Genomic DNA, 15,351 nt, shown 5'->3' on the forward strand with positions numbered 1-15,351 from the left:
AACTATGTAGAGTGTTCTTTACTGTAAGAGCGGCAAGGATGTGGAATTCCCTTCCACAGGCGGTGGTCTCAACGGGACCATCAATAGTTTCAAAAACCTATTAGATAAGCACCTGAACGACCACAACATACAGGGATATACAATGTAATACTAACATATAATCACATACATAGGCATATAATCACACACATAGGTTGGACTTGATGGACTTGTGTCTTTTTTCAACCTCACCTACTATGTAACTATGCAACTATGTAACAGAGGAACAGAGCAGCAGAAAGACATAGCACTTAGCTTTGGGAGAGATAAGTAAACACTACAGGAAACCATGCATAAAATAAATGTCATACTAAGATGTCTTTGTGTTAAGAAGTACAAAGAGTTAACGTCTGCTAAATTGCTAAAGGAAGTGTCTAGCTTGTGACGTAATTGCCAATGTATATGTATACACTGAAAAAGCTCATAGGCGACACTTGTCTTCCCGACGTTGAGTTGGAGTTAAGTGCCATGCTGGCGTGGAATAAATAAAAGTCTGTTTTCCTGAAAAGTCTGTTGTCTGGTCTGTTCCTGGTTTTCCCAAAAAGGGCATTTTTCCCGCTTCAATATAGCGTTTTATTGCCACATTCACAACCTAAATTTAAAGCTGAATTCAGACTTTTGCATGTAGGATAACACACATTACAACCCACTTTTAACCCACCCCACTGCAGCTTACTGTATATAGGCATAACTGCATTGCGATTTATTTTGAATGGACCTGAACCCTCATATACAGTATTAGGTAATGCACTTCAATGCACCTCAACACATGTAGGTTACTGCTCTTTGCACTGTGCACCATGTTGCTACAAAGAAGTGAAGGCACTGTGGGGTTGATTTACTTAACGCAAACAGACTGTGCACTTTGCAAAGTGCAGTTGCTCCAGAGCTTAGTAAATGGACAGAAGTTCTATTGACTGCCATCATCCAATCATTAGCAAGCAAAAATGCTATTTTTTAAAATTTTCCTTGCATGTGATTGGGTACTCTTTGCAAAGTGAAGCTTTGCCTCATTTACTAAGTTTTGGAGCAACTGCACTTGCAGAGTGCAACTGTAGTTCGCAAAGTGCATAGTCTATTTGCCTTTAGTAAATCAACCCCAGTTTGTCTTGTATTGAGGCTCATTAAGGACTGATTCAATGTGATTGGGCTGGCTTAACGCAAAAGTCAACGCATCAAGAAACACAATAAAAGGAGTAAATAGAGCCTTATGGTCAACCCTGTTGCTGTCTTAGGATAGTGACTGTGGGCAAATAATAGGTCCTCTGTTCTCATTTTTATAATCCAGTGTAAGATTATCATGCTTTTAATAATCCACAGAAACATCCTAGAGCCAGTCATTTATTTCTACGTATTTGTCAGCAGTATATTCAACCCCTCTCGCTGCAATGCAGAACGCCAGCCTCTCACTTGCCGCCAGTAGTAAACAATCTCAATGCCAAGATTTCTACTGCAGTCTGTGATATTGATGGCTCCTACTTGAAAGGAATTTATGTGCAGATGCAATTATGCCAACGCAAACGGGACACATTGAGTTATGCAGGAGTTGCATTTATCGGTTAAGTTACTGTGCAGCACTAAATAATTTGTTTCATAGCTGGGAAAAAGCTTAGAAAATTCTAATCCCTGCTTAGTTAACTCGCCCTAAAATGGACTTTGCTAATTCAGCGCCGAAGAAGAAGCAATTTATCTACTTTTTCCTGGCTTTAATTTATTTACTTCTGTGCTGGTGGGAGGTCTGGAGCAGAAAATCACAGTTTTGTATATCTCATGGGGAGTAGGATGTGCATTTCTTGAGAAATTGCCTTCACTGCATAATGTATGGCAAGTCTTGTGAATATCGATGCATTCTGCAATGCTAGAGCAAATGCGTTAATGCGTGGGGTTTTACTGCCTCTTGTGGTCATCAGGGGATTAACGTTTTACTGCTGCTGTGCCACAACTATGTTCTGGTAGAAGCAACAAAGAGAGACTTAGTTATTAAAAGGCAAGTTGGCACACAGGGTGAATTTTTTAATTTCCAAAATACAAAATGTGTAGATGGTGGCAACAAACTGAAATTGTTAATCAGTCAGCCCTACATATCTTCCTGGGTACAGACTAGGTGGAGATTAATTAAATCTTGATTTAAAGATACAAGTGGCAGATCCTTGGGTGTTGAACATGAAAGGACAAATGTTATAAAGAGAGCAGCATAAATGGGAACAAGCAGACAGTAGTACTCAAAGTCTGCTGTACTGGATAAAAATAGGTGCCAACGTGTTTTGGGGGTCAGAACAATGCCTCCTTCTTCAGGGCTAAAAATAAAAGCAACCATCCCAAAGTTTGTAGAACACAAAAAGCAAAATGCAGCATCTGTAATATACAAACTTTGGCAAAAAAAAGTGTATGTAAACTTAAAACTTTCAATTAAAAAATAGTTCCTTATGATAACTCCTTTTCCATTCCTTATCATCAATACTTAGGGGTTGATTTACTAAAGGCAAATAGTGGCTGAATAGAGCCGCTATAGTAATAATAGTGTCTAAATAGCGTCCGAATAGCGCTGCTATAACGGTAAAGTGCTGCCAAAACTAGCGGCGCTTTACTGCTAACGTCCACACCACCCAAGTGTGAAAGGGGTCTAAAAGAGGAACTGAACTCTGGAAACTGGGCCCAAAAAAAGCCAGGCATTAGGCAAAGGACTGGTCGCCAGCATTGCTTGTGATCTCCCTGCAGGAGACCTTTACTCCATTACTGAATTATCATACCTTGTTTTGCATTGTGTTTTGCATTGTGTCTCTGAATGGAGGCAACCATCTTGATAGAGGCAGGGATTTATTTCCTCATATCAGAGCTTTCAGCAATGAGAACAGTAAGAAGCACAGTGGTAACATCACCAAACTAGTATTCAGTGCCTTAGATCTCATGCTGCAGATATAGAGGCTCTAGGCTCCAGAGTACCTGTGAGGTCAGGCATTTGACAAGCAACAACCATTTCTGGCACTACAGCTAAAGCATATTAAAGCTAAGTAGGTTAAGGACATACAATAAATCCTTCCCAAGTAAGCCTGCATAGTTATAGTAATACTGAATATTCAGACTGACATTTGTGACAGGAACTCTTTAAACTTTCAAGGGAAAAAAATGTGCTATCTTTTTTAAATTACAACAAAAGGGTACAAATGAGTCACTTCACTATATGGATATCCTATAGATATCAAAAGCAAAAGAAGCCAAAAGACATTAGCTATTTCCAGCCCAAAAGCAACCATTCAATATGGCATCTCACCTTGTTCTTCTGCAGTGACAGGAGACCTGAAACAGAAAAGGAGAATTCAGTCAGTGAAAATGATAACCTACATATTCCTGGATTGATTGGATCCTAGTTTGGAATTTACCAGTGAAGCTGCCCCATCTTATGAAAGGAAGGCGGTCACCAAGATCAAGGGCCCACATGCAATAACTCAACATGGTTTTGTGCATCAAAACAGCCTATTCATTTTGCAGGGGCAGACGTATGAAAAAACAGATATGACCCTTTTTTCTTTTATAACACAGCACACCACAAAGTACATCATTTTGGTGTGCTGCTGTCAGGTACATTGCCCACTACAGTAGTTTTATATGAGTTGCCATCTAAAATGAATGATGACACAATATACTGCCCTGCTGAATGTACTTATGTAAGTGGCCTACCGGGGGGGTACAGCCATATTTCAGGTGCTTCTAGGTTTTATTATCAAAGCTTAATTGAACAAGCTGAAGCTAGAAGCTTCTAGTTTACTACTCACCAGATTCTGTGTGCACCAGTTTTAGTAAATACCCCCCATTGACACATTACCGATAGCCCTGCAAACCTTACACTAGCCCTGTCATCCCTCAGATAAAGAAGTGGCACAGAGCTGCAAAAAACTCGGCTTGTGCGTCTCGGCTTTGATATACTATATTACATAGCCAAGGTGAACATTAGAAGGAATTTCTGGACATAATAGGGTTGATTTACTAAAGGCAAATAGACTGTGCACTTTTTTTTCTTGCATGTGATTGGGTACTCTTTACAAAGTGAAGCTTTACCTCATTTACTAAGCTCTGAAACAACTGCACTTTGCAAAGTGGAGAGCCTATTTTTCTATAGCCAACTCCATTATGTCACAATTGTCTGTTTGTTATCATCAAATCATCCAAATTGTGCTTATATTTCACATTTACTTGCTGCCCTATATAGTCACAATTGAACCATATAGTCACAATATAATATTTAGAAATCCATTTACTGGTAAAAATAAGTGTGAAATGCAAGACTCCGGTGGGTGTACAAATATGTCCGCTTGCCGCCTTCTTACTGTATCCTTACTGTGGCCGAGTACGGGGTATACCAAGATGACTGTGGCGTAACGTCACTTCCGTTACAAAATCTGACAGGTCGCTAATCTGACGAAAAAAACGGTATTTTGTCACCTAAGTTATTTGCATCTTGTCACAATTGGCTGCTTTTTGCTCATGCATTATAATGCTTGCTGCCTACACATTGCCCATTTGGGGGTCCATGTATTGTTAGGATAACCATTGTATTGTGAATTCACTGCTGGTTAGGGGATCAGATTGCTATAAGATTAGTCCTCTGCCACCTCTATTAAATCTTTGGATTTATTTTAATTGGGCACACAAATAATTTCTTTTTTTTTTTTTTTTTTTTTTTTTTTATGCTGTGGCAATGTGCACTGCTATTAAACACGATTTCAATTTCTTTTTTTACCAACATAATTATACATAAAACATTCAGATGAAGAAAATAGTCACTGTTTCCATTTTTCTGCCCATTACTAGTGTTCATTTGATTTCACAATTTCTACTGAAAATAATTTTGATGTATAGCGGACACTGGGGTGTGTTAACAAAATAATCTGCCCAAGGTGTCAACTATGCTGGGTATGCCACTGACTATTAGTAAATCCTACCTTAAAGTGGTTGTAAACCTCAGGCATGGAATGTGAAGCTCATCCTTCTATACTGTGTACTTGCCTCTATCGAAAGCACTGAGTGTGATTTCACTCTGCTGCCTCATTCCTCTGTTATCTGCATGAGTCACTTCTGTCAAATTTTGTTTCACCATCTGTGTCTCATTGCTGAGATTTCCTCTCACTTCCTGTTTGGCTTGTCCCATAGCCAAACAGGAAGTGAGCGGAAATCTATGCAAATTAAGGGAATTTCTTGGGGACGCCCAGGTCACCAGAACTAGTGGTCCCCATTGGAAGATTTCCCTTCTATTACCTTTCTGGGGACAATCCAAAATTTGGGATTTTCATTTACTTTAACTTTCAATGATAATGGTAAACAGGACAAATAGAGAGAGTGTATCTCCTTAATAGGGGCACAGACCGCCATAAAAACTGACAGGGCTTCTAATCCCTCTCCACTCTATCCGAAGCTAAAAAAAAAAGGTTTGCCTTTAGTTATACTTTAAAGCTGTCTTCACTGAGATCTGAATTGTAAGAATTCAGATCCCCGCCCCCTGCTTTTCAGAGCTGAGAGATCCTGTGTGAAATCTGCACTCTGAACTGATGTAGAGAAGAGAGTGCTGCAGATAAACAGGTACATCTTATGGAGGAGGATTTGTTTCATTTTCATGTATCATCCGATGGTACTCATTTCACTGTGTATGTGTGAGGGTTTTTTAACCACTTTAAAGTGGTAATAAAGTCAGTTATTATAAAAATTTCTGACAGGCATGGTTTTTATAACAGAAGAAACCCTAGAAGTCTCTTCTGTCATAAATCTTCCCCCTGCCTGTCAGCAAGAAATGTGATCTGAGCTGCACATGTGCAGCTCAGGCCACATTTATGGCCCGTTCTGTACACTGCTGTGATATGACTCCCGTGTGCATGCATGGGAGTGATGTCGCCCCGACACAACTGTATGGCTGAACTCGCACTGCACAGACATCGCATGTGATCGGCACCGCAGTGTGGGTGCAAATTACATGCAAAGTCTGACATCGCACAAGCGTAAACCTGAGTTTAAGGCTGCCAGGGGACTCGTTTAAAGACTGCAGACTGCAGTTCCTTTATAAAATGGTTGATACCACAGTGTGAGTAGTCCTGCATTTTGGCAAACAACAGGTCCACTTTGTTTCTGCTTGCTGATCATCCAGAATTTTACCTTCAGCACATTATTGTCCTTGACTTTGAAAAAAAAGCTTTCATTCGTTATTTCTGCAGAGCTCGAAATTTTATCTTGACGGCTGAAAAATAGTTTAATGGTCTCTCTTTTATCTCCTCATCTTGCATAGAGCATAAACCCAAGAGAGTACGAGGGGCATGCTGTGACTGAGAGATGTTAATGGTTTGTTAATGAGTTGATAATGCGGCCTGGGTGGGTACCAAGAATTGTAACCATTTCTAAGATAGAGAGATGTGGCTGACACAGATGCAGTTTATTTTCTGACCACACATTCCAGACTGGTAGTAGAGCACAGATACTCATCTAGCTGTATTTATCAGAGGTATTGAATGTTATTGATGGACTGAGGCAGGGTGATACTACATCCCTCCCTGACATGTCAAAATTGTTAAGGTCATTCCTCTACGGGTCAGGGCTGTTATGTTGGCAAAAAGGGGAACTAACTTGTAGGTGGGGTGTAGCGAGGTGGCGGTGACAGCGCAAATAACACAATCAGTCCCAGTGCAATGAAAGAACTTATATTTAACTTGAAATAAAGCAGAAACACAAATAACCTGGTGGGAAGGCAGCCCAACCAGGAACATTCACAGCGTGTAGCTTGTAGAAAGCAGAGTGTAGCTGAGCTGTCAGAGTCTGTTGAGAGGGAAGAATGTGGCCTGGCCGTCTCTTGCCCCACAGGCAGGTGTCCAGAGAAGTTGCGAGCCCTACATTTTCCCTCAGGAACCTTTCCCTGCCGCTAGTACTGTCCCTACTTTACCAACTCACAAATGCGTGCCAAATCTGGGAGCCAGGGCCTTAAATAGGCTCTGTCTGACCCAAAATGGTCACCAGAGTCACATGGTGCAGCAGCATCCAATTGGATGCTTCCCCAGTGACCCAGGAGACCATAGAGGAACTGTGACTTCCTTTTCCAATTGCAGTGCCTCAGTGAAAGAGAGCCACATGTTGTGGAGAAAGTAGACTGCACCTGCCTACTCAATATTAGGTGGGTCATCATAAAATTAAGGCTGATCGGTGTAAGTATGTCTAGTAAGCATGATAGAAGCAAAAAGCAGGCCCCTAATACCTCCAAAGGCAGGGGTAAATAATACCAGCAGGTGAGAAATTTCTCTTATATACTGTAGATACAAAGGTAAATTCAAAAAGCATTGGTAATAAAATTAAAGCATGCATAATGATTGCTAGTGGATGTTTTCATGGCCTGCAAAGTTTATAAATGTTATTTTCTGAACAAAGATTTAGCAGTATATAACCTTTTGTCATGTCTGGAGGAGAAAATACCGGGAAATAGGTGTCCACTGTAAGATTTACTGCACACATTATAAGATCTCCCCTTGGCCCTATTGTAAGATCTTGGCTCCCTTGCAGAGCTAAGGCCTCAAGTAGAAACCTTACATCTAACACACTTTCAGGTGTGTTAGATACCTGAGAAATGCCCCCCACATACTGTTGTTCCATCGGCTGGCCCCTGTAATTTAGGGGCTGGTGGATAAAGCCACATTGTGTGGTGTAGGACACTGGAATCCAACATGGACATCCGGTGGGTGATTAAGCCCCAAACCAAAATATCTTCTTTGGGTGGCCTGATCCTTTAAGAGTTTGACCAAGGGCCTTTGAATTTGATGCTTTGTACTAAATGCGTGCATGGCATCATTCACAAAATCAGGAAAAAATGATGGATAATGTTGTTATTTTTTGTTTGTTTTTGCCAAACGCAAATTCAAGCTATTTTCTTGTTGAATTTTTGGAGAAAAATAATGGCAAAGGCAGCTGCCATTCTCTCATGTGGTCACAATGCCACCTAGTGGTCAATGCTGCACAACCTTTGCTAAGAGGGAAAAATGTGATTATCTAGACTAGTGTTTCTCAACCTTTTTTCAGTCAAGACACCCTTTAAAATGCTGCACAATCCTAAGGCACGCCATTATAAAAATGTAAAAAAATTAATAAATAGTTTTACATAATGCAGCAACATCCACACATGTAGGACACCCAACATTAGAGGTGATTTATTATTCCAAAGCAAATACACCTTTGCACACTGGTACTGACAAGTGTTCCTGTGTTTTCCCTCAGTTGCTCTCCCTCACTCAATCACCAAACCAGTGACAAAAAAAGAATACAGCAATTTACATATATACTGTATGTTATAGTACTTTAAACACCGGTTTATCAAATATATGGTTTTACCTAATGAAACACCTTGGGAGGATTTACTAAAACTGGAACAGACAGAATCTTAAGCAGCTGTACATAGTAACCAATCAGATTCTATCTTCAGCTTGTACAGTTGGGCTTTGCAATTGAAAGACAGAAGCTGACTGGTTGCCATACACAGCTGCTCCAGTCTTAAGCCGGCCATAGATGGATCGAATCTCAGCCAGTTCAGCAGGGACTGGCCAAGATTCGATCTATCTATGGGCAAGCTGGTTGTACTGAAGTTGATCCATCAATCGACTTCGGTACAACCAGCCTGTCTGACCTTTTGCATGCGATCACTTCCGACGGCAGCTTCCATCCGTGGTGGAAGGAAAGAAAATTCTATAATCTATGGCTTGCTTTAGTAAATTGCATATTAGATCATTTGACTTTGAGGGCCATGTCATATCAGCTACTTTGTAGTAGTTTACTCCCTGCTTGTTTACTCTGGCAAGTTGTAGCTGAATACAAAGCTGCTGCTGGGACTACAGATCAATATGGAGCTACAAATCATGGGAGTGACATGGCCACCATGGCTATCATAATGAGTCGCTCCTGAAGCTGGCAATTCTGTAGCTCGAAAAACTGCAAAAAGTAGACCACTCAGCAACAGAGCTACAAATATACATTGGAATTTATGCAATGCAGACCTTTCCTCGACTGCCATTCTTTTTTTCCTAGCCACAAAAATGCCAGCAAGAGCATTCCTGTAGCAAGCCTTTCAGTCCCTCAAGAACTACAGATAACAGTGGGGTGGCTGCTGAGGGGAAGGCATCTAACCACATAAAGGGGCTTCATAAAGGGGCCTTAATCACAATTTATTCTGTATTGGAGGCGAAAGACTAAAGTGCAGGGACCAAAATTATGTCTAACATGGAATTTATGTCTTTGGTATTCACATTCAATTCCAGTGAGTTTTAGAGGATCATTTAATGTTGGGTTAGGTTTAGGGGGAAGAAATATTTTTTGGGTCAGGTTATGTTGGTTTTAAAATTAAAAGCCTTTTTAAATGAGCAGCTTTCGTTAAAATAATACCTAGTGACCCTGCCACGAAGGTCCTTATTCAGGCAAATCAATACAATTGTCTCCTAGTTGTGCTCCTGTGTTATCACTGTTAACCCTACAGTGCCATACACACGGCCTGCAGGTTCTCTGTGGCCCACAAGCTATTGGGCACCAGTTAGGCAGCAGAGTGTCAGCGGGGGGGGGGGGGGGGTTGGGGGGGAGGCAGTACTCGAACGCTCTCTGTGTTCAAGCACCTGGCATGAAAGAAAGTATGTTCTATGAGGCAGAGTTATCTCCACCTGTAGTACAAGTAAAGTGCTGGCCTCAGATAGACAGAGCTTCACTGTCAACCCACCAATATGGGGTGCAGAGGGAGAGGGGGTGATGGGGAAGTGGGATTAACTTTCACTGCCATGACTATGAATGCAGGGAAGGTGGGAGGGGGGTATGGAGGGGTTAATATTTACTGCCATGACCACCAATGTGGGGAAGGGGGAGGTTAACTTTCCTTGCTACTGACTTTCCCTGCTACAGACCACCAATATAAGGGGGGGTGTGAAATTTCACTGTCGCTGACCACCAATAAATCAACAATTGCCACGCTATGTGGGTGATGATAGATGCATACAAATATAAGTGACAATGGTCAGTCCGTAAAGGTGTCCATATAAGAATAAATGTGATGAAATCATTGCAATCGTATCCAAAGATGGACGATCATACACCCAAGTGCACCTTCCACTGTGATAGTACAAGATGTGCCCTTACCGGATATCTAGACTCCACGTTATAGGAGCCTTGTCAGACATGGATTCACACATCATTAAGGATCCATCCACTGAGTATGAAGGAGGATAACGTCACAGCCAACACTGCTGGTTTTTCACTCTCAATTGTCGGGTAGACTTGAGGCATCTCATGACCTGATCTGTTCCTTGTTTCTGCGCCTTCTCCAGGGGATCGAAGTTGGAGGGTGCTGGTGTGTATCACGAGCCTTTGTGATGGCATGCTGGGAGAAGAAGTGTGGATAAGCACACCTGGGGCTCACCTGTGTACATCACCCTGCACCCTTCACTTCTCCTCCCAGCAAGCAATCACAAAGGCTTGTGATACACACCAGCACCCTCCAACTTTGACCCCCAGAAATATCTTTTTTTATCTCATGGATGAAATGTGAGAAATAATGTATATATCATACAATCATTCCATAAACACATACACTGCATATATAATTTGAGGAAAATATGCTTATAAAACAGTTTACCATTTGCCAATAAAAAAAAATCTGGTCACCTTAGAGTATGAGGACTCAATAATAATCAAAGAAGGAGTGATAAGACAGAAGGAGTGAAATATTTACATTTCCTGGAGAAAATGTATCTGCAGGTTCCCTTCTGTGTCTACCATATGCCAAGATCTCAGCACCTGGTCATGTGATCTCAGCTTATGGAACTTCAGTCATTTTTTCATCTTTCCATCTATTGCTCACTTCCTGTTTCTTGTCTGGTAAAAAGCCTAGGCTTATGACATCATGAACAGCTCTCTCTCTCACTCTGGTGAGAGTTTGCCAGGAAGGGAGGGGGGATGAGTCATAAGAGGGCCAATGAGAGCTGCAGAGCCAGAGGTGTGCCTCTGCGTGTCTGTGTAAATCCAGGAAGTAAACAGGAAGCAGCTTCAGCTGCCCACAGTAAAAATGTTTGCAGCCATACTCAGTGAAGTGACATTTCTGCAGAATATTTGGCAAGTACAGAATCACAGTATATATAAAATAATATGCAAAGTGGTTGAAGGGGGGCTTCAGAATGGCAAAAATGTTTTTATTACAGAATATGTGAGCAGACTGCAGTTCCTCTTTAAGCCCTAATCCTACCATTGCACAAAAAATTACACTACCATGTGCCTTGGCCTCCGTAGGCATAGCTAACACTATCTGGAGGCTGGGGATGTGTTTTCTTCATAAAATATATTTCTACTTTACTTTACTTATTCATCCTATAGCTATAAACATTTGGGTACCGGTCTGTGTTAGGTTTGTGCTGCTTGCAATCCTATGGCTATAGCAAGTTGTGGAAATACACCTTGCACCTATATACCAGAAAAGGGCTTTTAACTTACATTTTATGCATCTTTTCACCTATGTATATTGTCTGGACATATTTCTGCACTTTGAAAACAATCAGCTTGTTGCTCAGCTCACCCACAGACCGCATCAACCTCTTAGCCTTAGTGACAAAGCTTCTGCATCTTCCATGGAATTGTTTTATCAGCCGTCGGCTTGGCAGGTGAGGAATCTATTGAGGTCTATAGTGGCACATGGGACTGGGTGAACCCAGGAATACAAGATTAGCTCTCCCTTATGAGGAATATCTCTCCATCTCAGATGCATGAGGCTGGTAATCTCAGCCCTGTCAACAAAGATCTAATCTCTGAGTGGAAAAATCGAGGAGTCCACCAAAATAACCTCCTCATTGGTTATCTGATACTGCCTTCAAGAACACTGCCTTTTGTGAGGCTGAGTTGAGAAATGCTTTGGGGTTTCTCCTCTAAAGGAGAACTTAACTTTAATTTAATAAGGCAGTACATGGTGAAGAGCAGTTTTAATAACTCTGAATAGCCAGATAAAGCAGACCTGTACCTAAAGATAGTTCAGACTCCAGACCTCTCCACAGAATTGAATGAGAGTGTAAAGCACACCAGTGGGCTTGGTCGGACCAAAGGTTTTGAAAATCATCACTGGGGCAATGGTAAGATCATACAGTAGATATCTTGTTGGTTAGGGGACAAGTGAGTGACTTTGCCCATTAAGAGCATAGTGAAAGATTCCCCTGCTAAAGCCCCTGCCCATTAATATTTACCTTCAATGCACCCTCCATCCCCCACCCTTTTGTTCATCTGTTGGAGCCCAGGCTCTTATGCAATTCTAGTTTTAACTACAGAAGGTACTTTTTACACTTTTTCCTGTTTCGCTTTACCTCTTGCTGGAAGTATGTGTGCTGCACTCTGTCTTTGGCTAACCTATAGTGCACTGAGAATCCTATGTCATATAGCAAATATCAAATGTTTATTTGCAAAATAAACATTATACGCAAAACATCTGTATAAAAACTTTAAAAAATTTTTGCCATGTTTGGAAGTTGGCCAATAATATTCTTAAAGTGGATGTAAACCCTCACAGTGAAGTGAACAGCCTCAGATGATACACAGAGATAAACAAATCCTCCTACATTAGTTTTACATGTATAACTACTGTCTTCAATTTTCCAGACTGTTTAAAAAGTGCACATCGTGTTAGTGTGACAGCTGTGACAGGGCAGTATTCCAACATGATAACGACCCCAAACACACCTACAAGACGACCACTGCCTTGCTAAAGAAGCTGAGGGTAAAGGGGATGGACTGGCCAAGTATGTCTCCAGACCTAAACCCTATTGAGCATCTGTGGGGCATCCTCAAATGGAAGGTGGAGGAGCGCAAGGTCTCTACCATCCACCAGTTCTGTGATGTCGTCATGGAGGAGTGGAAGAGGACTCCAGTGGCAACCTGTGAATCTCTGGTGAACTCCATGCCCAAGAGGGTTTAGGCAGTGCTGGAAAATAATGGTGGCCACACAAAACATTGACACTTTGGCCTCAATTTGGACATTTTCACTTAGGGGTGTACTCACTTTTGTTGCCAGCAGTTTAGACATTAATGGCTGTGTGTTGAGTTATTTTGAGAGGACAGCAAATTTACACTGTTATACAAGCTGTACACTCACTACTTTACATTGTAGCAAAGTGTAATTTCTTCAGTGTTGTCATAATAAAAGATATAATAAAATATTTACAAAAAATGTGAGGGGTGTACTCACTTTTGTGAGATACTGTATTTGCCCAAGTCAAATTTTATGAATCGTGTTTACATCCACTTTAAGCACGTGGCATTTTAAATTGTATGTAAAGGCATAAAATGCGGTTATGGGTTATTGAGTAGGCGAGGATTACAATTCCTGTCAGTGTATTTTTCCCTGTCTTTGTCCCACCGTGGTGATTTCCCTTCACTTTCTGTCCTGGAGACACAACCAGAAGTGAGAGGAAATCTCCCCAAAGAGAGGGGAACTGTCTCTAGCGTGTCCTCTTGAAAAGATTTCCCCTTACCTCCTGTTTTGGTAACAACTTTAATAAACAGAGACTCATCTGTCCCCGGCCCCAGCCCCAGCATCTCAACTGGGTACCCAGCTGTGACAGCTTGCGGCTTCGCAGCCGGGTGCCCACCGTACATGCGTGAGCTGTGCATTGTGAATGGTCCCATAGTCTTCTGGGACCTGTGATGTGTCCCAGAAGACCTTGCACCTACGCCCAGTTTTCCATACAAATATCATAAATATAAAAACATACTAATAAACACACTAGATTAAAGTATATGTAAACCCTCACCTTATAAAACAACTCATTCAGTCTAAAATAGAAATGAAAGGCAAAACATTTGTGTATATATATATACTGTATATATACATATACCTCTCATTATGAATAAATTTTTTCCACTTTTTTATAAGTGATCACATACCCTCTGTGCTCAGCTGCATAGGGAGATCAGAGATTTGGGGGAGGACAGACAGCAGTACACTGAACTTCCCAGTGAATGGCTGTGTGTGTGGGGGGGGGGGTGGTAGTGTCAGTCCAAGTCTAATCACTGGAGCAGAGCACAGATAGTGAACTGACCACTCTGGGCTCTCATGCTAGTGTGGTCAGTTTAAAAAAAGGGAAAGCAGGGGAACTATCAGGAATGCCAGGGATTTCACAGAAAGGAAGCAATACAAAGAAAAAAGGATACTTTTTCATACAAGTACATGGTAGAGCAGGCACGTATCGGGAATATGAAATGTTGAGTTTACATACTCTTTAAACATTTGTATTGAAAAAAGACCAATGTACACAAGGAATTATCTCTCAATAAATTATCATTATAAAGCAAACATGTCCACATTATAATGAAACAACAAGAAATATGCCTGCAGGGCCATAATCATCCTGAAACAGCCAGAAACATGTCTGCAAAGCAACGATTAGTATTATAGTGAGAAAAAACAGAAACATGTCCTTAGAGCCCTAATCAATATCACAGCAAGGCATCCAGACACATGTCCTTGGAGCCACAATCAGTAATGTCTGCAGAGCCACATTCACTTTAATAGTAAGAAAACCCGAAACACATCTGCAGAGCCACAATCAGTGTACTAGCAAGAAAACCAGAAACATGTCCACAGAGCCACAATCATAAAGACAACCAGAAACATCTGCAGGGCCATAAACATTATTATAGAGAGAAAACCAGAAACGTGTCCACATGTCAATATCATACTGAAACAACCAGAAACATGTCCGCAGAGCCACAATGAATATCATAGTGAGACAACCAGAAATATGTCAGCAGAGCCACAATCAATATCACAGTGAGACAATGAGAAACATATCCGCAGAGCCACAATCGAGATCATAGCAAAAAAAAAAGTAACTTTTTTTATGCAACAAAATCCACCAATTATACAGTATATATAAAACGTTACCATTTTTTTAGGTAAATATATTTCTAAAGGTGCTATTCACATGAAATTTTTACCATGTGTCGGTAAAAACCCATGCATTCCATACATACAAAGAAACCAAAACAAATAAGCTCAGAAATTAAATTATTGTGTAATAAAATGGAATGACACAGGGAAAAGTATTGAACACACGAAGAAAGGGAGGTGCAAAAAGGCATGGAAAGACAAGATACCAGCTGAAATCTACCAGTAATTAGAAAGCAATCCTGCCCCTTGTCAGTGCAAATTATTATCAGCTGGTTCAGTCTTAACTGATGTCACACAAAAAACATTTCTTGATGGGTAAAAGCAAAGAGCTCTCTGAAGACCTTCACAAGCCTATTGATGCAAAACATACTGATGGCAATGGTTTCAGAAGG

General features: G+C 41.0%; 1 protein-coding gene across 11 annotated transcripts in view; it reads right to left on the reverse strand.

Annotated features, from left to right (window-relative positions):
- The window catches only part of DGKI (diacylglycerol kinase iota), a 466,380-nt gene that overhangs the window by 96,794 nt on the left and 354,235 nt on the right, over positions 1-15,351 (reverse strand). For all 11 annotated transcript variants that reach the window (XM_073621819.1, XM_073621822.1, XM_073621821.1 and 8 more), the window contains one exon: positions 3,311-3,336. In XM_073621819.1, the coding sequence (XP_073477920.1) occupies positions 3,311-3,336 (26 nt within the window). The remainder of the gene's footprint in view (positions 1-3,310; positions 3,337-15,351) is intronic.

This window comes from Aquarana catesbeiana, linkage group LG03, assembly GCF_042186555.1.
Source record: "Aquarana catesbeiana isolate 2022-GZ linkage group LG03, ASM4218655v1, whole genome shotgun sequence".
NCBI classification, from domain to species: Eukaryota; Metazoa; Chordata; class Amphibia; order Anura; family Ranidae; genus Aquarana; species Aquarana catesbeiana.